This window comes from Danio rerio, chromosome 17, assembly GCF_049306965.1.
Source record: "Danio rerio strain Tuebingen ecotype United States chromosome 17, GRCz12tu, whole genome shotgun sequence".
NCBI classification, from domain to species: Eukaryota; Metazoa; Chordata; class Actinopteri; order Cypriniformes; family Danionidae; genus Danio; species Danio rerio.
In genome coordinates, this window is record NC_133192.1 from 19,405,011 (window position 1) to 19,430,529 (window position 25,519).

General features: G+C 36.5%; 1 protein-coding gene and 1 long non-coding RNA gene across 6 annotated transcripts in view; one reads left to right on the top strand and one right to left on the bottom strand.

Annotated features, from left to right (window-relative positions):
• The window catches only part of bcl11ba (BCL11 transcription factor B a), a 65,461-nt gene that overhangs the window by 17,854 nt on the left and 22,088 nt on the right, over window positions 1–25,519 (top strand). For 3 of the 5 annotated variants that reach the window (NM_001328406.1, NM_001328407.1, XM_073926839.1), the window contains exon 2: window positions 1,643–2,032. In NM_001328406.1, the coding sequence (NP_001315335.1) occupies window positions 1,643–2,032 (390 nt within the window). Of the gene's footprint in view, window positions 1–1,615; window positions 2,033–25,519 lie in introns of all 5 variants that reach the window. The other 2 variants (XM_073926840.1, XM_009292961.5) reach the window with 2 other exon arrangements.
• Window positions 14,934–25,519, bottom strand: part of LOC141378546 (uncharacterized) — a 34,518-nt gene continuing 23,932 nt past the window's right edge. Inside the window, exons 2-3 of the long non-coding RNA XR_012393317.1 lie at window positions 22,126–22,315; window positions 14,934–15,843 (exon numbers count right to left, since the gene is read on the bottom strand). This is a non-coding gene — a long non-coding RNA (uncharacterized lncRNA). The remainder of the gene's footprint in view (window positions 15,844–22,125; window positions 22,316–25,519) is intronic.

Sequence of the window (25,519 nt, forward strand, 5' to 3'; positions counted from 1 at the left end):
GGACCCAGTACAGAGTCCATGATGTCATTTACCCGTTCTGTCATTTTAAAGGTCTGTACTGGCCCAATAGCCCCATAAGTGGTTCTGTTATGATCAGTTGCAATAGAATAACTTTTGTATAGATTATGATGGAGACATTTTTTTCGTATTATTACTGACATGTGCAGGAACCACCAAAATTAATAACATCAACCTAGACCACACTGAACCTAAAGGGACACTTTCAAATTTGAGTCTACACAAATTTTACCCTTTTAAAGGGTTTATTAAAACACTGACAACATATACACTTATTTAATCACTTTCAACAGTGTTTATGAAAATTCAAAGGGTTTTCTTTAAAATGATACCAAACTTTTGCATTTACACATCTGCATGTGAATTTGGGAAGCTTTTTAATTTGGTTTGGAAAAATCCAGTTGGAAACCCCGAAATTTAACCCAAAAAGTGTAAAAATTGTAAAAAAAATGCTTTGATATTATTGTTTTTTTACATTACATTTAAAATAAAAAATAAAAATCAACCCAATAAGTACATTTCATTTTATTTTTAACATAAATGTTTTCATATTATTTTTTTCCCGTCCCCATATTCACCCCAAAATAATCTCACAAGTGACTTTTCATTGATCAGGTTCTGATATTCTGTGATATAGGACATCTTCCATTTTCTTCAATTTCTGCACATGGCTTATAGCAGGGATGTCCAAACTCTGTCCTGAAGGGCTGGTGTCTTGCATATTTTAGTTCCAACCCCAATTAAACACACCTGAACCATCTAATCAATCTCTTTCTAGGCATACTAGAAACCTCCAGGCAGGTGTGTTGGAGGAAGTAAAACTATGGAGGACACCGGCTCTCCAGGATAGAGTTTTGGAATTTAGAGAAATTTAAGGCACTTAAAAAGTATTAAAAAGTCCTGAATGCTATTTTGCATGGTATTCAATTTGATATCAGTATGCTAAAGTTTGCCTGAATTTAATCTTTGAATATCAGGATGCTGTGAAGTCCATAAAATAAAAAAATCCTGCAAGATTTAACATCACGCTGCTTTGTTTACTGCAGTGACCAGCAAAACAGTGTTATTCCTGCTGTTGTAAAGGCACCACCTGCTGGATTAGCATTTTTATTCAGTATACAAACAATGTTTTAGTTTAGGACTAGTTTCCTACTATTCCTTACTGTTTCCTACTATTTAGTAAATATACTGCAAGTAAAAATGTCAACAATGCTACTGGTTGAAATCTAAATTGTTGATGACGTCTTAAAATCTATGCAAAGAGTGTTGAAAGGTATTGCATTTCAATCCCTGATGCCTGTACAGTATATAGCCTGTATATCTACTAAAAGACAGAAAATATTACTGTACAAACTGCATTGTAAATAAATCATATGAACATTTTAATATTGTTATTGTTTTATCACAATAATATTAGTGAAATTAATTTTAAAACTAAATAAATATATATGTACACATATTTACACAAGTAAATACATATACTCTAAGATGGGCTAAAAATCTGTGTATTTCTGCGCACGCAGATTCTGTGTGGGCCTAACTAATGAATTGAATTAGTTTAGACTAATAAGCTTATTTGTGCACAGCTTATATGAAGATTTCGTTTCTTTTGCTTTCCCTGTAGCAGAAGCTGAGCATGTGGATGCGGGACTGGCCGTGGCTGATCTCCACTCTCACCCTCACCCGCTGCTGGATCCCAGCATGCCTGGGCCTCTGCCGCCAGGCCTGGGCGACCACGACCTCCTCACTTGTGGCCAGTGCCAACTAACCTTCCCACTGGGGGACATTCTGCTCTTCATCGAGCACAAGAAGAAGCAATGCCAGGCTCTGACGTCCGGCCACGGCTGCTACGACAAGATGGCGGACCGCAATAGCCCCTCGCCGCCCCGCGCCGAGCTGAGGAAAGTGGTGGAACCGGTCGAAATCGGAATCCAGGTGACACCTGAAGAGGAGGACGAGAGACTGTTGACGCCCCCAAAAGGAATTTGCCCCAAGCAAGAAAGTGGCCTGGCAGGTAGGTCAAACTCTACTCCAGAAAAGTTTCGAGCTGGCGCTAATGAACTCACACACTTTCTCGCGCCAGCCTGTTTTCTAATACTTGAAGTGCGCAAACATACACTTAGAGCCTGCAGAGTTGCAGACAAAGGGAGACACGCACTCATTTACCTCGGTAGGACTCTGGGCGTCCTGTAGTGATTGTGATACCGCTCATCTGCGAGCCTCAAGAGAGATTGTTTTTCCTTCAGCTGATTTCATTAGGGGAGCCTACGCCGTGCAAAGTGAAACATCACATTACTGACTCAAAGCCCTAAAACCCCCTGAAGGACTCTGGTAGTTGAAACAAATTGTGCAAGACGTGACAGAGAACTCACCCTACTTTCATGGAGAAATCCAGCCTGAGCCATCTGCTTAAAAGGTGAAAAGCTCATTAAAATTCAAATGCTCCAAAAAAAAAAAAGAAAAAAGAAAGAGGGAGAAAGAAATAGAGTAGGATTAAAAGAGTGAGTTTCCTATTGAATAGGGGTAAAGAGGCAGTTTAGTTTAGTCCAGCTGTAGGGAGAGAAGTCTCCCAGTTATCTTACAAAACAGCGCAGTCAAGTCCTTCACAAAGAAGCCGGGGGGATCTTGGGAAATGGGTCTCATAAAATAATATTCTAGGTTGGACAAAGTTACCGGGGGAAACGCAGGGGAGCGGCTTATGACACTGCCTCGGTTTTTAATAACGTCGTTTTTTTTTTAATGCCTCACAATCCTTATTTGCGAAAGATACCCGCGGCATCCGAGACAATTTATTCCGTGCCACCACAATGCCTCGTGTATTTAAATGTCTGTAATAATGAGGCCGCTGCTAAATTACTCAGTACCTCACATGATGCAGGCAGACTTCACTCCCAGACTGACTGACTGGCTGCTCGCGCCGAGAGAGAGTGTTGGCGTCAGTTGTGAAATATGATTCAAGAAGCGTCCACACAGTTACGCGCAAACTGTTCCACTACAGTTCGTCATCAATGTTTCCTTTTTAAAGACTGACTGCTAATCATGTGCTTTGCCAGATGTACAATTCACTAAGCAAAATTAAACATTAAGTCGGGATACAGCTACTATACTATATTTTGTATGCATTATGTACAGAATTCTTTATGCTTTAATGTTTTTTAATTTTTAATGTATTTATATTTTAAATTTAGTTTATTTTTTTTTAAATAATGCATGCATAAAGATGTTTACTTTAAGATATTTCAGATGTTTGTATGTGAGGTTTAAAGGTTTTTATGTGTTCTAATTTAAGACAAGCATAAATTAGAAAAGTCTTTGTTGACTGTTTACTGTACATCAAAATGAGCCAAATTTTACTCTTATAGTTTAACTATGTTAATAATTATTAAAGTCAGTGCCACTTGCTGATGATACTTGGTGGGTGTTACAGAATGTATATACAGTATATACAATACAAATATGGAAAACATTCAGAGACCGATTGATGACAGCTGAATGACGATCAATTTGTTGTGATTGAAAATCAGGCTTGTTCCAAGTTAAAACTTGAATTCTAAAGTTAAAACATTGTTTTTGTGTGGTTTCGAAAAAGGAACATAGACATGGCCAAAAACATGACACATTTTCTGTTATTTTTTGCAAAAAAATGCTTTTAAGGACATTTTTATTTTACATTAGGACCAAAAGTCACCAGTACAATCACAAACATGTTAAACAAAACATTACCTTGTATGTCTAAGGATAAAAGGAGAGACATCACACATTTTCTCCTAGTGAGAATTAAATGTAAAATAGTGATTACCCTACTAATATTATTTCAGTCAGTGCCATATAAATTACTACGTCTTTTCATCTCGACCCACCTTTATTGATTTATATGTAAGATTTTATTTAGCTTTTTTTAACAAATATAGTGACAAAACATGAAAATGAGACAATGTTTTTTCTTTAAGAAATTTTAGAGGTTTGTATGCGTTCAAAAGAAAAGATACACAAGCATAAATTAGATCATTATTTATTATCATTAGTCATTAATCACAGGAAAGCAACAGTAATGTAACATTGTTAACTGTACGTCAACAAAAGTCAAATTTTACTCTTATAGTTTAACTGAGTTATATAATTATTAAAGTCAGTGTCACTTGCTGATCACTCAGCATAATTGAGTACACCTTATTTTGAAAATTAATATTTTATCCATTTCTCAGTGAATATAGGCAAAGTATTTTGGAGGATTTAAGCAAAATAAATTTATTAAACAGATATATTTATTAAAATAATATTTTAGTCACCAAACATATTTAGAAATTGAAAGATAAAACAATTAAATTCATGCAAAATATTGCAAAAAAAAAGTTTAACCTACAAAATTTCAACTAATTTTTTCAATTGTTTTGCTTCTCTTGATTTTTTCTCCTTTTCTCTAACACAAATTTGGGTGCACTCGTTTTTGGACCCTTATCGTAAGTTATTTTGTTAGATAAGCTCCAGATCCATGTTTTGCTTCCTATTAAAAATATGAATTTAAAAGAAATTTGTGAGGCGTGTACTTATATATGTTGAGCACTGAATGCGGTGTGTGTTTGTAATCTTTTTAAATAATTTTGTAAAAAAAATATATATAGTACAATTTGGAAAAAAACATTCATAGACGATTGATGATAACTGAATGAGAGTTTGTTGTGAATAATCAGGGTTATTCTACCTAATATTGATGAATCTTCTGAAGTTAAAACATTTGGATTGTGTTGTCTACAAATGATCATAGACATGCTCAAAAACATGACACATTTTCTTTATTTTGTGCAAAAAAACCTTTACATTTTTATTTTACATTTGGATGAAAAGCCACCAGTACAAGCTGTGTTTTTTTTTTAATGTAAACTCTAAATATATAGATTTAGTGCTCTCAACAAATTCCCCTTTTCTTAATGGTAAACAAAACATTATCTTGTATGTCTAAGAATAAAAAGGAAAAACATTTTATTCTAGTGAGACTTAAAAATAATATAGTGATTACCCAGCTAATGTTATTTCAGTCAACGCCATACAAAATTAGTACATCTCTCTTCATCTCGACCCACTTTGTGCCAAAATCGGCACTGAAAAGTAGTTTTAATCTCATTTAAACTTCAGATTTTGAAAAACGGGATATTAAAATGAAAGGTGAACATTTGCCTTTGTAAATCATATTGCATTTAGCGAGAGTAAATTTTACACCTTTCATTAATTCAGGGCTGTAGAGGAAGGCAGTTCTAGGAGAAGAATATAACAGCAGATGAAACATCCTCTGAAAGTGATTAAGACGCTTGAATGTCAGCTTGAGCATGCGGCTAAACACTCACAGGCTGCCTTGTATTCATAATTGCCTCCCAGCAGGTTAAAGTATTCTTTTATGCTAAACCTTTCCCGTTCCATTTGTTCTCGACGTGAGACAGAAATGACACGCAAAAAAAAAAAAAAAAACACTCAACCACTCCGCCTTGAAAATAGCAGTGGTGCTCTTGCATAGATCATTTTTCATTTTTTCTACTATAATATATCCATCTGCCAGCTTCAAGTGGAGAAATGAAAGAGAGCTTGAGAAAGCGGTAGAGATGCTGATGAGGAACATCACTTCTGGATCCTTCAATAAGGTTCCTCTGATCAGACCAACATTATTAAAGCAAGAGACCCTGTACTTCCAGACCTTTTTTGTTGTGTTTGAGTGTATTTCGATCTCTTCATTTAAAGAGCTTCTATTTTGCATTGTACAGGGTCACATTTGTGGTTTTGGAGGTCTCCAACAGTTTGATAGGCATGCAAGGTCAAAAAACACTTTCATTTTCTTATAATATGTTTTTATTTTTACCTAATTCTCCCAACGACTCCCATAAGATCTGTTCAGCGATTGACCCAGTCTGTTGTGATTGGTCGATTGCGCTCAGCGTGAGACAGAGAGAAACGCCCACCACAGCTATGAAGTAGCACACAGAGTATGTGAGAGCCCAATGCAGGAATGCAATAAAGCAATGCAGTTAAACACCAGCATGTTACTCTACTCCCAAACACAGTGGCAAAAGTTTTTGAAACTATTTTGAAAATTGACCATGCCACTTGGGTAGGTACAGCTGATGGTTGCAGTTGCAGCGTAGGTTATTGTATCAAAAATCAGAAAGAACAAATCAGCAGGAACAAGCACAACACTATGTTGGCTATACTGTGGTGTTGTTGTGAAAATGAACTTTAACCCTTTATTGCCCAAAGCAGAATCTCCATCTGTCAGTGATCTCCATCTTCGCGTCATGATCAGTTCCATGATTCCCTTTGCTCTGCTAGTTTCTGAAGGTAAAGGCTCGTTCGCGTTTTACCGGAACTGACACTTCATATTTGGTAATGTACTGTATCATATCAACGTCGACTCCTTTAAGCAAAAGAACTAAACCCAATTCGATTCATTTATTCAACTCTGAGTCGACTGTTTTGTTTAAGAATCAATAGTTTTAAACACGGTGCGCTTTCACTTAGTGTAGTCGAGTAATGCTGAAAATCCCACCACTTATTTAGCTCAGGTTTTAAGCCATTGAAGAACTTTTTACTAAAAGGTTCTCTAGGGAACCAAACAGTTTCTTCTAAGAACCATCTTTTTCATGGTGTGAAGTGCATTTTTATTATACAATAAACCCTTTTTTTCATCACTTTTGAGAGCCCTTTTCAAAACTTTTTGTGGAATTAAAACATTTGATGCAAGTAAAAGGTTCTGGTAACCATCAATGCCAATTAATCCCATTAATTTAGCCTTTTTTTCATGTTCGATTCTGAGATATATTCCCATTATCATTTCCAATATCACGGCTCATATCTTCTGCTTTATTTCGAGTCTTTATAAAAAAAAATTTCCAAATGATTTTTCGTTTTTTTGGCTGAGGTGCAGCAGCTTCATTAAGTCACATGCGTAAACGCTCTCCAGAGACTCCATAATGATAACTAAACATTGTGAGCTTTGCTCCAGAAAACCCGTAATCAGTTGAAAAAGACCCTGTGATAAACTATTCTGATTACTGAAATTGCTTTTAGCGATAATTCTCCCAGTGGCTTTTTTTCTTTCTTTATTAGTGTGTATGAAAAAGTCAACGTTATCTATGACAATACGGGACAGCCATTGTAGAGGAACCACTTGAGGGCTGAATTCAATATTTCTTGCATAAATATCAGCAGGACACAGGCTCGCTCAGCACCGTATTGTATTGCCACTTAGCCATCTTAAGTTTCAGCAGAATTTAATTATATTTAATAGCCCTAATTAAATAAAATATGACATTCTGCATACCCTCGGGCGATAGGAGCTGCTGCTGGGGGCACAGGGAGGGTTGGTTTGCGTGCATGAGCCACTAGAGCCCCTCTCGTGTCACACAGCTCGGTTAAAACAGTTCAGTGGCACTGAAAAATTAGGCCCTGAGATGGCCGACTTAGTTGCCACTGTGCACCATTAAGTGCTCCAAATGCAAAATGCATACATAAATAAACAAATAAATAAGACATTTACCACCCCTTAATGCATTTAGATGGCTTAGCCTGCTGAAGCTGGCCAGGCATTTAATGGTACTTGTTATTTAATTATAGATCTCAGATAGAGGTGATATGAACCGTGGTGCATTGTGCTGAAACCATTTGTCGCGAGGATGCTTTAATTAAAGAGCAATGATTTAATATGATCTCATGAACCTGAAACAAAGGGATTATGGGATGATGTTATGCATAAATTATTCGAATTTTGCAGACCGGCCCAAATGCAGCCAGAATAATCAAACTATTTCAATCTTAGCTATCAATTTGACTCTCATGTTAGGATGTTAAATATGTTTTTAACACTCGGCCACTGATTTATATCACGTATAAGTGATCAGGTATGAAATTTGTGCATATAGTGATGCTCTACTGTATCCAAAGAGGATGAATATGTCTTTGGTTTTTTTCACGAAAGCAGAATCAGTCGGGGTGTACATAAGGAGCTTAAATAAAGGTTTAGTTTTGCGAGTGTTTGGTGTTGGTTGTAATCAAGCTCTTGTTGGTGTGCTAGTGTGGTGATGCAGCCATGAACCATTCAAAACCAATGGTGCATTTGAGGTTAGCTTAAATATCAGCATGCAAATACCAGTGACAAATAGGAAGCAACCATTTCCTAAAGGGTTTTGATTTTCGTTTAGTTGCAGTAATTTGTTAACTTGGCCAGTTTAAAGCATTAGATTAACGACAGGGACTCTTATTTATTTATTTACTCGTGTTACGTTGACTGGCTTTCAAGGTAAAAAAAAAACAGATTAGACAAATCACATTTTAGAATGCAAATAGGTGTTAGAAAGAGGAATTTTGTATGCAAATATGCACTGTTGTCACAATTGAATGATGAACATCTTTAAAAAATAAAGTGCACAAAAACCCTCAATAATAATAAAAAAAAAGATTTTAAATAATTTGATTATTAATTAATCATATAATTTGTCCAAATGAGATTTAAATCATGAAAATGTTGAAAAGTTCAAGCAAAATTTATTTTTTGGGGAAATGTAAGTCACTGTAAACAGCACTGTCACTTTCATTATTTGAAATTTTCATTTTATATATATATATATATATATATATATATATATATATATATATATATATATATATATATATATATATATATATATATATATATATATATATGACAGAGAGAAGATTTTTCAACACATCTCTAAACATAACAGTTTTAATAACTCGTTTATAATAACTGATTTATTTTATTTATTTTTGCCATGATGACAGTAAATAATACTTAGATACTTTTGAAGACACTTCTATACAGCTTAAACTGACATTTAAGGCCTTACTAGGTTAATTAGGTTAACTAGGCAGGTTAGGGTAATTAGGCAAGTATTACGCAAGTTCCCAAAAATGGTTTTTAACTAAATTTAAAACTGCTTTTATTCTAGCCGAAATAAAACAAATAAGACATTCTCCATGGAGAAAAAAATATTATCGTACTGTATAAAGTTTTTTGGTCTGTTTACGGGAAATATTAAAGCAGAAAAATAAATTCAAATGGTGGCTAATAATTTTGACTTCTGAATATATTTATTTATTAGTTTTTTTTTTGTTATTAACAAATATTCAACCAGTTATTAAACAAATAACAAAAAAGCAGCAGCAACAACAAGACACACATAATTCACACTGGTATAAAAGTAACATTTGATAATTTGTATAAATAAACAAAACAAAATAGGCAATCTGCAGCTCTAAAAGGATGCATTTTTCATCTAAAACTATTTTTTTACAAAAAAAAAAAAAAAACCTGAAAGAAAATGAAAATATAAAAAAAGTTTTGAAAATACATACAATACAGTAATTAAATATTATAAATGAACAGTGTTGAAGAATAATATCAAGTTCAATTTATTTATATAGCACATTTCCAAACGGCCAAGTGCTCTGCGGAGAAGATACAAACAAACAATACAAACATAATAAACAAAACAGCAATAATATGATGTAAAAGCGAGCAAAGAAAGGTTTTAGTATCTAAAAGTAAAAAAAAAATAATTGACCTCTTAAATGATTCCGCCTAATTAAGAGATGAACAGGATTAAAAAGGAAACTGTTGGCCCCCAGAGGAAGGGACTTATGTTTTAAATGACCTGGAAAATAGATGAGCCTTTAAATTAGACTTGAAAATTTGCAATGACTAAGCCATTTCAAATCAATATCATGATACAAAAAAGAAATACTAATACTGCATTTTATTATATTTTATTATTAAAAACAGTTACAAATTGCCATAGCGCTACATTAGTCCTCAGTGTAAAACTTCACAGCATTCCATGTCTGTTAGCACTCATTCACGTGCTGAGATGGTGGACGTGTCTTCTGCTGGCCCCTGTTTCTGTCAGCGTTTCACTCTCTCTCCATCTCAGCACTCACACAGCTTTACACGTCTAACAAGTGCTGCGACAGGGGGACTTATTTCTGACCCTTGGCTCACCAGATCGTCGCAGTGAATATTTCATGAGACATGCTATATTTATAAAGAAATTTACCTCAAACACTTTTCTCTCTCGCCCCGCGTGTCCTTGAGAGCGATCACACCGAGGGGCTCCTGACGCTTCGGAGCCGCACCTGCCATTAATGCCGTCTGGTGCCAAAACCGTTTGTAGGTGTTATGCAAATCCAAAACTCTTGATGTTCAGGGCCCTGACACACTCAGTTTCATCAGATTTGATGGTCACAGATTCATCCGGAATGGTAATTAAATATGTCAGCTTTTTTTGTAGTTCATTAAAAATGTTATTATGCATGGGTATGTATATGTAAAATAGAACTCAGTCTTATCAATCAAAAATTTACTTGCGCATCATGAGAGATGGCATTTGACCAGCTCAATACCAATCACATTATATTACCTGACATCCAATAACTGACAATTTATACTTCACAATACATACTCAGTGTTCAGCATATATAAGTACACCCCTTACAAATCTATCTTTTAAATGTATGTTTTTAGGAAGCTCTACAATATTATATTTGTGCATATACATTAGATTAGTCAGTACTGAAGCCAAATCTGGAGCTTATCTAACAAAATAATTTATGGTAACGGTCCAAAAACTAGCTCACAGCAATTTATTTGTTAGTGAAAAGTATTAAATACAAATTTAAAAAAAAGGAAAAATGAAGAAATGCAGAAAAAAGAAAAAATATTTATTTTTTTATTTTATTTTATATATATATATATATATATATATATATATATATATATATATATATATATATATATATATATATATATATTTTTTTTTTTTTTTTTTTTTTTTAATTTTTAATTTTTTTTATTTTATATAATATTTATTATATTTATATTTTTATTAAAAAAATTCTTGCAAAATTTAGCTTGAATTTAATTGTTTCGTCTTTCAATTTCTAGATATGTTTGGTGACTAAAATGTTGGTTTAATAAATATATCTGTTTAATAAATCTCTTTTGCTTAAATCCACCAAAATACATTGCCTATGTTCACTGAAAAAAATTGATAAAAATATAATTATTTTCAAAATGGGGTGTACTCGATTATGCTGAGCACTGTATGTCTTTCTCCAGAAGACAAAAAAATAGGACAAATACTGTGAAAATGTCCTTACTTTAATAAAACATCACATGGGAGATATTTGAAAAAGAAGTCAAATTGCACAGGAAGTTTATTCAACTGTATTTTTATTTATTTATTTATTTATATTGTACCAATACTTCAAATATTTTTCAAGTAATGTTTAATTGAGCAAAAGTATTTAATATTAAACCAAAGTAATGTTTAATTAACATTTTCGCAGCATTTTCTATTAAAAAAGGAAGTTCTACTGAAGATATTATTTCTTGTAATTGGATTAGATCATTTTAGAATCAATATATTTAGCCCACACACATTTAGAATCAATATATATTGGCCAATGACTTGCTTAATCAACCTAACGTGTTAAACTAACCTAATTAATTTAAATGAGTTTTCATAAACTAGTTGCACTTAAAGCTGAATACTAGCGTCTCATAAAAGAATCTAGTGTTAGGAGGCCAATTATTTACTTTTATATTTTAAATTGCACTGTAAAATCATTTTTGGTATCCGCTTGTTAAGTGTGACGTCATGCAAAGCAGCTTCCGATATAGCGATATATCAAACTGTATAGGGAGACTCAAAAAATGGTAAATAATACATGTTTATAAAGTGATGTATTTCCAAAATCATGATCGCAATATACAGTGCTCAGCATTTATGACTACACCCCTCACATATTTATCTTTTAAATTAATATTTTTAATAGGAGGCTATACAATATTATATTTGTGCATATACATTAGATTAGTCAGTACTGAAGCCAATTCTGGAGCTTATCTAACAAAATAACTTATGATAACGGTCCAAAAACCTGTGCACCCAAATTTATATGTTAGAGACAAATATTAAATATAAAAATCAAGAGAAGCAAAACAATTGAAAAGTTTAGTTGATATTTTTTAGGTTATAATTATTTTTTGCAATATTTAACTTGAATTTAATTGTATTATCTTTCAATTTCTAAACATGTTTGGTGACTAAAATATTATTTTAATAAATATATCTCTTTAATAAATCTGTTTTGTTTAAATGCACCAAAATACATAGTTTATATTCACCGAGAAAGGGATAAAACTATTCATTTTCAAAATGGGCAAATGAACTTGACTATTTTAAATGAGTAGTCAGAATCATTTTTTTGCCAAGTGTTCTTCACACACACAAGGAATTTGTTTTGGCTACAGAAGCTTCCAGTGTACATAAAGTGACAACACAAAATAAATATGAAAAAAAGACAATAAACATTAAACAGAGATGCAGTTAGTCAAAAAAAAAAATAAAAAATGGAGAGCTCCTCACCGAGGCGGCCATCCGCAGGGCCATCTTGGTAATTTTAGTCATAACCTAGTTACACTTAAAGCTGAATTCTAGAAGTGTGACGTCAGGCGAAGCAGCTTCTAGGTCCAAGTGCTGTGCTATATCAAACTGTATGGGGAGACTAAACAAATGGTAATAATAAAGGATTACAAAGTGCTGTAATACTTTCGAAAATCACAATCGCAATATAAATATCAATGGCCAGAGAGTGGTTAATTTTTAATAAATTGTTAAAACATTGGTATTTGTGATGCAGCATGTCCAGAGACTGTTGTGTATACCATAATTTTATTTACACTTCACTTTATTGTGAGATATGACTAAAAAGTGGTCATAAACAAATATTTTCTTAATTCAAACGAGTATCGACTTGGACCCGGAAACCACGACTTAAAAAGCAGATTACTTATTAATAATATTTTATTTGTGAGTGATAAAGTGTGGTGATTGTATATCAGTAGCGAGACTGTGCTGCATCTCTCTTCTGAGAGCTCTTAAAGCTTTGAAAAACTGGCTTCAGTGATGCTGTACTCGGCCAGCCGTCTCCTGTTACCTGCCCTCACTTCCTACCTATTTTTGAGGGTTTGCCCAGAAAGATTTGTTTCGGAGTTTGACTTGCAGCGGTGTGTTTCCGGCATGATCCGCCAGCTTTGTAACAGCACATGAAGTGCTTTGTTTTGAATGCAAACATTTATTTGGGTTCCATCTTTATTTATTAGTGTAACTAGTGTATGTAGGGTGTAGGTCTCATCGTCTAGTGTGGTTTAGTCTATTTTGCATCTACAGTTCATATCTTTTCTAATGTAATGTCTGAATTCAATATTTACAGAGTGGGATTGCGCTACCAATTAGATGTTTAACATTGTGAGGCTGAACTCTGAGTACATCAGAAGATGGTATACTTTTCTTATTTTCAGCACAGCAGAGATGAACAAGCGCAGCCCAGAATAAACAGATATTTGGATCGTCCCTCGCTGCGCTGAACATCTCAATAGAGAGTACATGTCCCTCTCTCAGAATCAACATATACACTGGGAGGGCTCTTCAATAAATAATGACACAACACGGGCGCAGAGATATCGAAAACATGCTGCCATAATATGACACACATGCCATTTTTTCAATTAAGATTCACAAAGGCTTGGCAGAGGGGAAGGCCTGCCCTGTTGCAGAGGCAATGCCTAAATCAATGTTCACAGACAGATGCATGTTTGATTTAACCCTTGTGCATCAATTTGGAAGTTACACAGGAGACAATTTATATTTTAATATCGTTTACACGATCAGTGATATATACTGTTGAAGTCAGAATTAATTGCCCCCCTTTTTATATTTTTCCCCCAATTTCTTTTTAAGGGTGTGCAGATTTTTTCAACATGTTTCTAAACATAATAGTTTTAATGACTCATCTCTAATAACTTATTTAATTTATCTTTGCCATGATAACAGTAAATAATATTTGATTAGATATTTTTCAAGACTCTTCTATACAGCTTAAAGTGACATTTAAAGGCTTAACTAGTTTATTTAGGTTAACTAGGCAGGTTAGGGTAATAAGGCAAATTATTGTTTAACAATGGTTTGTTCTGTAGACTACCGAAAAAATATATCACTTAAAGAGGTTAATAATTTTAACCTTAAAAAGGGTTTAAGAAATTTAAAAATTGCTTTTATTCTAGCCAAAATAAAACAAACAAGACTTTCCCCATGAAGAAAAAATATGATCAGACATACTGTGAAAATTTCCTTGCTCTGTTAAACATCATTTGTATACACAGGGCTCAGCATATATGATTACACCCCTCACAAATCTCTCATTTAAATGAATATTTTCTATAGGCATTAGGAATTAGATTAGTCAGTACTGAAGCCAAATCTGGAGCTAATCTGAAAACATAACTTATGATAATGGTTCAAAAGTAGTACACATAAATTTACATGTTAGGAAAAGATGTTTAACAAAAAAAAAGAAAAGAAAAAAAAAACAAAGTTCAAGAAAACCAAAAAAAGTCTACATTTTTGTTGAAATTTTTATAGTTTTTTATAATAATTTATATATATATATATATATATATATATATATATATATATATATATATATATATATATATATATAGTCAAGCCCAAAACTATTTATATACCTAGGGAATATGTATATGTCAGTGATAGTTTAAAGAGTGTAAAATATGACCTGTTTTATTTGATACTACAGGCACCCATAGCATTTCACCCACATAATTAAAATGGCACAATTTTAATTGCTTTGGCCTGCAGTTCTCAAAAGCAGGAACGCAGAAAAAAAACATTTATTTGCTCTCTATTTATGCATAATAATAATATGTTGACCCTTTTTTTCAGTTTGACCTGTAAATCAAATTTGTACTTTGATTTCTTATCTTGCGTTTAATAGATTAAGGGGAAAGGATGGAATATTATAATATCAATAAAATACACTTTTTTTTTTTTTTTGCTAAATTTTTGTGCTGTCTACAATAAAACTGCCAAAGTGTGAATGAAGTGATCAAACAAAAATGGAAAATGTCCATAAGGATGTACTTGGGTAAATATGTTGCTAGACTTCTGCTGGTCGTCTTGTTTTCTTTCATAAGCTGTTTCAATAGACCCTAAAATGCTCCACCAAGTGGCAGTTTTGATGTTATAATTGCCCACTTTTTTTCTAGTTTTCTATTCCCCTCCACTGTCCACCCCTACCTTTAAAGTCTGCACTAGTTGCACTACAGTCTAGTCTGCACTACACAAATGTTTTAAATGTAGCATTAAGGTATATATAGATAATATGTATATACACTGAAAACAATAATTCAAATATGTTACTTGGATTTACTCATTTTTTTAAGCTAAGCGGTTGTAAACAATTTATTTGGGCTGACTTTAAAGAAACTAATTAGGTTTAACATTGTAAAAATTGTATTTGTTTGTTTAATTTCAACACAAATAAATAGTTTGCAACAATTTTTCAGACAATTTTTTCAGTGTAGATGTATCTTTTCAAAAGAAACAATTCACAAGATTATCATATTTGCATTAATTCAATATTTCCTGCTTAAATAGCATAATAAGCAATAAATAGCATAAGAGCGGCCTTTAATCAAGCTTGCAAAATGTGTTCGATTATATATTTAGAGCTTGTGTTTTGAGGCCTTAAAAGTAGTGTCTGGTTAACCAGTGGTTGATTACGTGTCCCTCTGCGACTCATGTCAAACCACCCTCTGTAGTTATGAGACGGCCTTACATGCTGTTAAAGTCGTCCCCTTTGGTGAACCAGACTTTAATTTCTTCCCTCCTGTGTGTTTAATCCACTACTTCAAAATTCAGGAAAGTGCTACCTTTACTTGGCTTTTGAAATGCCTTCCAAATCCTTGCATTTGGGTCGTGTCCAGCAGCGGCAAGAACAGGAAAAGCCAGGAGGAACGAGAAGCCGAAAGAGAGAGAGAAAGAATGAGAGAAAACAGTTTTAGTCATTAATAGACCATAAAAAAGGAAAGCTGCATCCATGTTCTTCTCAGCATCTTCAAATCCTTTTCAGATTTTTGCCTCGTTGCTTTTTTCAGTTAATCACTTTGCATGCACTCATTTAAATATTAAAATTTTCTTTAATCATCAAAGGCAGTGAGCCTCATGCATATTCATATCCGCATCCCCCCCCCACGCTTCCCCCAGAATTACAGGTTCATTACCTCGCTCCAAAGCCAAACAGTCATTACCAAGAGCCAGCTTTTTAATTGCGGATGCCTGGCCATCATCGCCTTACTGCTAAGATTTAAACTTCCATAAGAATATAAAAAAAAGATTTCCTAAGTTCGAAATAACTTAACATACTTGTTATACATTCTCTGTGCCTTGGAAAAAAAAAGTCAGAGAGAGAGAGAGGGAGAGAAACCGAGAGAGAGGGAGAAAAACCTGTTCTTTGGCTGGAGCTCTGAATATTTGTCAAGAGGCTTGACGAAAGTTGCATTTGCATAATGACTTTGTAGTTCTGCATTAATAAAATTTGCATATGAAGCCGTGTTAATTACTCCTGATCAGGCTTTTTTGCATTCATGCATGGTAATTTTCTGCGACTTGCGAGAATTGATGTCCTGGCGTCAGGGCTGTGATTGGTGGCGGTAGCGCTTGTGGATGTGGGGATTTGTGTGTGTGTGTTTGTGTTTTAGGTTGGGGGGGGTCAGAAGTAGATGGCGTCGGATGTACCGGAGAGAAGAGGAGATGGCACATTTGTGTGTTTGTGCGGTCCTCTTTATCGCATCGCTCTCTTGCTGTTGTCTCAGATATCTCCTGTAATTGGTCTAAGAAAAAGAGCAGTCATTTAAACGGCTTTCTATGTAATGAAACGTCATAAAGGAGGCAGAAGAAAACAGCCCCTGAACGGCAGACAGCCATTTCAAATCTATTGTTTGGCCTATTTATTTCTAAACAAGACGACTGTTCTCTGAAATAGAAGGGCTTCTGCGTCTTTACCGTCTGAATGGAGGACGTTGGGAGAATAGAAGAAAAAATGGGATCGTTTACCTTCTTAATTTTCATTTTGTTCCAGATCTTACTCATTTTTTCCCTCCTCCCTTCTCTCTTTAGTCTCTCACCTGATTGGTTTAATCTGTCTTATTTCTAGTGTGCAATTAAGTAACATGTTTACCATTCACTTTCTTTTCACAGTTTACTTGGTGTTGGTTTGTGTGATCTTTTCCTCATTACAACCCTGGTGTTTCTAAATGTAGTGTCTGTTGTATGTGTGTGTGTGTGTGTGTGTGTGAGTGTATTTTTAGTAATTTCGTATTCTACCTTTGAAATGAGCTCCATTTATACAATCCTTGGGGCTTTGCCTTAATTTAAGCACATCAATTTGTACACTTTTCACTAACGTTACCTTTCCACTGATTTTTCTTTTCCCTTTGTCAAAGCCCTGCTGGGTTCAAGCATTTGCCTATGGAATTTTGGCCCCTCGCTTGTGGTTTGGCAAAGGCATCACACGACACTGTGTGTGTGTGTGTGTGTGTGTGTGTTTGTGTGTGTGTTTGTGTGTATATGAGTAAATGCCCATTGCTAGCAAAACTAAAAAGTGTGCATGTGTGTTTCTTTCCCTCATTTCCTTTTTTTCTGAAACCGGTGGTCTCCTTGTCATTTTGATATAGCGACAGAATTAAACACAACTTTTACCAGCATGAGGATTCTGGGGCTGGATCCAAAACAAAGAGATGTGTTTTGAGCCAACAGACGCTCAGCATATGAGCGCTATGCTGCAATGAACAGAGTGTGTGACGGCTCTGGCATACCTGAAGCCTGGCGCTTTCTAAATGCTGCCATGTGTGCCATCAGTGTTGTGATAATGGCCGAGAAAAACCTACAACGCCACTAAACCCTCAAGGGCAGTGTAATCAAAGCAAGTCAATCATCGTGCTCGTGTTACATGCATCAGATGAGACCTTAAACATCAGAGAGAGGGATTTCTTTAAGCACAAGTAACTAAATTGCAGGACAGACTTATTGTTAAAATCATTCTTTCAGAAATCATAATTCATTCATTTAGGAGAGCAGAGTTGAGCCAAATTCAGAATTTTAAAACTGGCTCCCTTGCATTGAATTGTTTGGATTTGAATTCAATTGGACAAACCTCACAGGAAGTTGAACTGACATTACAGGGGGACTGAATCGTATTTCAAACTAGGGCTGCACAATATATCGTTATTATAATAATAGTATATGGATTATATGTATCACAGACATGTGGGATAAATTGCACTTAATTTATGCAGTGGTTGTTTATCTAAATATGACCATTCAGATAGGGCCTTACCTTCTTTACCATCCTGGAAAAGCAGAGCTAAGAATTCCTAGTGTTTTAAAGACTAAATGCTTGCACATTGACAGTTTTATGTTCTAAAATTTTTTTGTATCCACCCAATAGCCAAACATCCGCGATCGATTAACCAGTGGATAATCTTCTATCGCCCTACAAGTTTCCTACTTCTCATTGTGTGTGTGCGAGAACTGTCAACACTCTCACAGACAATCTCACATGCTCTGCAGAGTCCCAAAGAGCCCTTTTGGGCCTTAAAAATTTGTTCTTCCGGGTTCTCTAAATTTCTGAAAATGTCTGGGATTCGGCTTTTGGTTTCACTTTCTAAGCCGAACCCAATCATTTTTATTTTAAGCATGATTTACTTTTGCTTGGCTTTGCAGCTGACAGTGCGTGCACAGCCGAAAGGCAGAGAGAAACATGATATAATTAATTATTTGATCTAAACAAATCAGATAAACTTTTCTATTTTCTATTTAGGTCAAAATGACATTTAAACTGGCTGCAATATAGCTATATATATATATATATATATATATATATATATATATATATATATATATATATATATAACATTAGAAATGCTTAATTAACTTATTTGCCTGAAAAAAATATTTACATAATAATATTAATCTACTAAATAATCTACACTTTTTATTCTTGTAATTATTATATATTTTAGAGTCTTTTATTCCATAGATGTTTAAATTCCTTTAAGTCATTTATTTCTCATTTGCTGTACTTTTTTTATTTAATGGTGTTAATATATACCACATATTTTCTACATATCTAACATGCTTTGGCAATACTGTACAAAATGTCAGCAGCAGATTTTTACCTGACAGTGGGTGCATTGGCTCCTGAATAGAATAAAAGTAAAACAAATAGTGGATTTCTTTTTTTTGTTTCAACAGTTTTTAAAAAAAAAACTTCCACCCATTGAGAAGAAAGTGTATAATAAATAAAAATATTGTTAAAAATTTTGTCGCATGTACTGTAGGTAACCATGTACCATGGGTTAATCCGACTACCACCTTAAGTATATTTCAAACCTGTGGAAGCACTACATGTATATATTTATATATATACACATACATACATACATACATAAATGATTTAAATGTATATTTATTGTACTTATTTGCGTTTATATCTGAAATCAACATCCTTCAAAAATGTGCCATTTATTGCTTTTCTAGCTGGCGAGGGACTGACAGATTTTCCAGTGATCTGTAAAGAAGTAAACAATGCCCTCCTACTGTAATTGTGAGAGTGTAATCTTGTGTGCTCTGGACTGCGTACAAGCTTTAAGAGGTTACTATATCCCACATGAAGACATCAAACAGTCCCTGTGCCACTTTGTGGCTGTTGTATGGCGGGATTTTAGTCTCTCCCGACCACAGGCAGGGAATAAACTTGTCACTAATTTGGACTGTGAACGCTGGCAAAGCTCTGTGCACACGCTGGTGGCTTTCGCCCTCATGCTGGCCTTTGTTTTATTTATTTTTCCATTTCTTTTATTGTCGGCAGAGATGTGCACTTCACACAGATTTCTCCAGCATCGCTCGTGCGGAATTATTCAAGGTAACCAACAGCTTTTAAATCCTCTTAAGATTTTCGAGTTGAAGCCACTTCTCTAAACCAACAATGTATTTGGTGGAATTTCTTATTTATCTTCATTTGTTTAGCTCAGTCCTCCTCCTGCAGGTCTGAAAGCTGTGGCGCTATTCAGAAAAACTGAGCACCTTCCCGGCTCGCCTTTTGCATATCGTTACAGAAGCTCCATCAAACTGACAGTGTTTGTTTTGTGAACTAGTCTCCATGAAGATTTGAATTTGTAAAGCGGGGGAGATGCCGGGGACGAGAGCGTATTGTAAGCCCCTCAGGCTGGGTCTAAGCAGGCCTAGATGGCAGTCCCTGTATACCTCCCTCTAAAGCCGCTTTGGCAAAAGTGGATTGGCGCCGCAAACAATGGGGCGGGTGTAGAAAGCAGTGGACAGGATGGGATTACCAGGTTAGCGCAGGTTCCTCCCAGCGTTTGCACATTCTCCTGGGCCGTTCAGGCTTTTTGACATGGCGCGTCTGAGGGAATTAGTCCATCTTGCTGGTTTAAATCCGAACCGTCTAATGAAGCCTCTCAAGCCTGGAATATTTCCCACAAAAGGGTGTTGCCATTTAGCAGGAGAAATCACCACTTAACAAAAGCTAATTTTTCCCTCTGTTAGCTTGGGAGGATTAGGGGCCAGCGGTTGAATAATACAAAGTTTGTGGATCATGCCGAGAGGTGGGGGAGAAGCTTTTAAGAGTGAAATTAAAGCCTGGTGACAGTCTACGGAGGGGCTGTTTGTCACTGTTGAAGGTAGCAAGCGTGGCGGAGTACATTCGGAAGGACCAGAGCGCTCTATGGAGATTGCGTGCGCTGGTGTGCGAGGGCGGGCGGCACAGCTTGACGAATGCGTGTTGATCCCCTTGTTTAGGGGGTTTTAAGTCTACCCAATTTCACATGCTAACGGTCGCAGAGCAGGCTCTAGACATTCCATCCAGCCAGAGTGATGGCTCTAGCTGCTTTAAGCTGAAATGCATCCTGCAATATTGATATTTGTTCCCTGGGGTCTCCATACCACCCCCCTTCCTTTCTTCCCCCTTGCTTTATACTGTCCTCTGTCTTTCTTCTTTTGAAACCCCCGGCATGTAAAGCAGCAAAATGCCAGGCCTGTGTGGATATGGCAGACCTATAATCATGCTTCTCTTACAGTAATTGCTCTCGTCTGTGGAGTTTAGAGAAAGCGCTCTATCAAAGTGTTGGCTGGAGTAGGGGATCACGCACTGGCATCGGTCGATCGTCCCATGAGACCATCTCAGGTTAACCCTTTCCCTTGCTTTTCACCATGACGAACCAATTGGCGTTCAGTGAGTGCAACCGTTTCCAAACTTTCCGTCTCTGTTTATGTTTGGCACATGAAGCTTTCGAGGGTTTATTTTGTTCTTCTGTGGGTGAATTCTGGTGTTGCTTTTCTATTTACTCTACACGTGGGACTGTCTGGGTGGCAGCGTGGTGAAACTAGAGCAAGTGTCTGCTTTCACCAAGCACCGCATTCCCCCCTATTACTCATCAGAGGCTCAGGCTAGTGCATTTAATCAAACATCTGCCTGTATTGAAACACAATAAGCTCGATAAAATCCTTCAAATTATTCCCTTCGAAATGGCATGAAAACAGTAGCCCCTTTAATTTATTAAAACCAACATGGCTGTCTATTCTATCGTTTGCTGTGCATAGAATTAATTGTGTTAATTTTTTTACTCTTCAAAAATCGACAAATAGCTGTGCCTGTCTGATAATTTCATATCTCTGACAAAAGCCGCTGTTGTTGTAACCTGTTGAAAGGCCAAAACCACCCATTGGCAAGCTAATTCATTTGCTAGCTCAAGGACCTTTTAGTTGTAAACAATGCTGGACCCAAGCCAACAGCAGTCACTTATTGTGCTTTAATACACGTCCTTCTTATTAGAAGCAGGAAAATAAATCACTTTCTTCAGCACTCAAAATCACCAGAGAAACCCGCCGGTTAATCCAGTGAAATTGCTTGTGGCGGTTGAGTGGAGTAGAGAGAAGAGTCTTGTTATTTTAAGATGGCACCCCTGTTGTCTGTATAGAAAGGTGTTAATGCACCTGGCATGACTTGAAGGAAAAAATGAAGATGAAAGGCATATCTTTCAGGTAATTGAGCCTCTTTTGTTTAGTTACCCTCTCTAGCCTCTTAATTAGGCCAGAGTTTTCTTTAGAAGGCACTATTCGCATGTGGGCAGTTAGGCAGTTGTTGTGTCAGGCCACCCTGTTTACTTACCTCCATGGTAAGTCTTTATGCCGCGTCTTTATGTGTAGATTTTTTTTGTGTCCCAGGTGGCCACGTCTTGGTCGGAAGAGATCTGTAGACCCCCGGCTGGGAGTGTCGCTTCGTCCACAGTCTGTGGCTCCTGTTGTTGGAAGAGGAAGCCATGTGGAATTTTGCCTCTGGCGGAATTTTGGCCATCTGCCTAATTTGAAAGTGAGAGGTAGCATGTGAAATTAAATTAAACTGAGGCCAGTGCATCAGCCCAGTTTAATTGGAGCTGGAGAGTCAACTTTTTCTTTCTTTTTGCTATTCCAAACATTGGTTTCCACAATGGCACTAACCGATCTTCTCTCTCTCTCTCTTTCTGCTCAGTTGGGCCCAGAAAATCAGATAAGAATCGCAAGGCTAAATGAGCATCATTAAAGTTAATCAGCAAAGCTGAAATAAAGCGGAAGGTAATCGGCCTCATCCTTAGATGGTAGCCTACTGATATCAATCAACCCTGTTTAAACCCGAGGTGTGAAATGAGTGGTGTGAAGTTGGTCAGTAAATCTAAGCAGCTCTTTTATTTAACGTTCTCCTACTTATTTCATAATTACATTGCAATACATTTCCCTGGTAATCAGTTTTTGGTGTTCATTCACAAACCATCAACACCTTATCACCTGACCCATGGTTTTGAGTGCCTTCATCAAGCCGTTGTTGTCTGTGCTATCAACCCTTGAGGTCTAAAATGTGCGCCTGGCCTTCCCAGCTGGCACGACTCCCTGCCTGCCCCCTGCACATTTCTGCACACACATCACAGGGACCTTTTATAGTGCCCTGCTCTCTTTGTGAAGGGATTGCTGAATGCCCAGCTTTTTATAGTTACATTTAAAGGGAGTTGGATGCCTGGCCCAGCTGGGGCTCATTATGGTATACGCCATCCAAAAATGCACGTGTAATTAATTCGCTCACACAGGCCCCCATCTTTCCTCACTGCTTGGGCTCCAAAGACCCGCCTGGCCTCTGCTCTGTGCTCCTCCTGTACCACTGCAGGACTCTGCAGCGGACCGCACAAGTCTCTGCTCATGATCAATAACTTGCCCAAGCAATAATTTAGGATCCCCTTCTAAAATCCGACGGTTTCACTGGCAGAAAACGCTTGGGTTTAGTAATTTCCGGTTGATGTAGACTAAAAGAGAATGAATCATTATCCTTTCAGTTTACACAATGCCTTTTTTCTCTGTCTCTTTTCTTGCAGTCCTCTCTGGGTGTTTGAGACACTTTGACATTATTTCAGGGCCATGCTCAACCATAAGAGAGCTGGAATCAAGGGAAGACAGTCCGTTTTGGCTCTTATGGTGACATCGTTCCCAGGCAGTGATGCAAATTCTCTCAAATGAAATGAATAGCTCTGCTAATGCAATTTTTTTAAAGTTCATTTTCCCCCTCTCCGCCAAGGCAGCGCCAGGAACCATTGCTCTCTTTGACAGTGAGCATTTTCCAGTTTTCTAGTGTCAGGCTGTCTCTGTTCCAGCTCTCCTTGATGGCATGGACTGAGGCAACCTGGTTAAATGTTTTAGCTGGTTTAAATGAAATCCACCTTTATCTACTTTTATCTAATATTTTTCAAGCTAAACAACAAGTGTATTGTTTATATGTGTAAGTATGTTGGCCTTTGTGACATTTAAAGACCAGCTGGTTTTCAAAATGGTCTAAAGTTAATAACCAGCTAAACTATGTGAATCAAGTAAAATTTTAAGGCAAAGGCTAATTTCTAATGGATCCAACCATGAATTGGAGCGGAATTTTGTTCCAGCACTTTGTCAATTAAATGAAAGCCAGCAGGGTGCGATATACCCTTTTTAATTTTACAAATTATTTACTGTGTGACAAAATAAATCACAGATTTAGAAGGACAGCGTCTATTCAGAATTTGCCAAATTAGCTAGATTTTTTCAAGGTCTAATACTATTGGTACATATAACAGGTACATCTGCACCGTTCCTTTGAATTCAGGTCCAATGTTAATAATGTGCCAGAGTGTCAGTGATCACACAAGCGAGGAGTTGATATTTAAAGCACTTCCTTCGCTGAGGACCAGGTTTTGGGAGGAGAGCAGGGGGCGTTCGAAGAGCTCTGTTTCTGGCAAATGAAAACAGATTGGACTGGTTATAGGAGAGGGCCTGGTTTCAGTTATACTGGAGACAGGCGTACTGTGTGAATGCCATACCCCCCACTACCACCACCCTTTCCTCCATTTACAGTCTCTGACATGTTTTTTCCAGCATTACTTTCTGCTGTGCTCTTTTCTTAAGTTTTTTCTTCTTCTTTTTTTCCAGCCCCCATTTTCACTTGGGAATTAAACAGAAGGAGAGCAGCTCATGGCTCCTGTAATCATGCTTGCAATTTTGAGACATTTATTTTTGTTGTCAGGGAAAAAATTGGTCGCAAAGAGTTAAATTCGCACTCACAAAGAGTATTTCCAAGCGTGTGGTTTGACACGCTGAGCATGCCAGGGTTCATGCCGCTGAGAGTCATGTGATCATCATCATCTCTTTGACATTGGGGCCATTTTACAACTTCGACTCGCGGTTGTAATCATCCTATGAGAAAATGTTTTCTTTGTGCTGATGGGAAGGGGTACCTTGTTTATGCTGACTGGAGCACACAATTTCTCTTATTATTTTGTCTAGCTGAATGCTCTCCAGACAGGGATCCCAAACATTGCCTGGGTAAGGCAGACCTGGCCCCCTTTGAGTGTGCATTTAAAAAACAAAAAAAAAAAACTTGGCCTGTCAGCACACAAACCTCTGTGTTTTGTTTGCTAATTGCTGCTACATCATCCTTCATGTTTGTTCTGGCTCAGTGATTTAAATATTTCAGGCAGAAAAGCTTTAGTTAGTTTTTTGTGTGTGTTTCTCTAAAATAACCTTTATTTTCAGTTGCATTGCGAATGAGCGCCACGGAAATCAAGTGCTTGAGCAATTAGTACATTATTGCTAGCCATTCCTCCCTTGTCTCAAGTACAGAGTGGGCTGGGACACAATGGCTGGCGCGATTATTGGGGGCATTTGGTATGCCTGATTACATTTTACAGGTGCTTGTTAAAGCGAGCCTTTCACACTCCTGACTGCCTGATGATAGGGAGCACCTCTCGCACTGGTCATGCGTTTGTGTATTTATAAATGTGTGTTTTTAGTATTCCTGAGGTCCAACAGTCTTGATGCAGTCCATCAGGTGCAGCTTGCGTGTGATCAGGCCCTTATAAGGTCCGTTATGATGGAGGACACACATCCTCCCCCCTTCTCCAGCCCCTGGATTCCCATTCTAACCCATGTCTGGTCTGAATCTGCTCTTCCAGGACACAGCGCTTAGGTTCTCTCTGTCTCAGCAGTGTAAACACAGAGACCTCGGCCAGAGC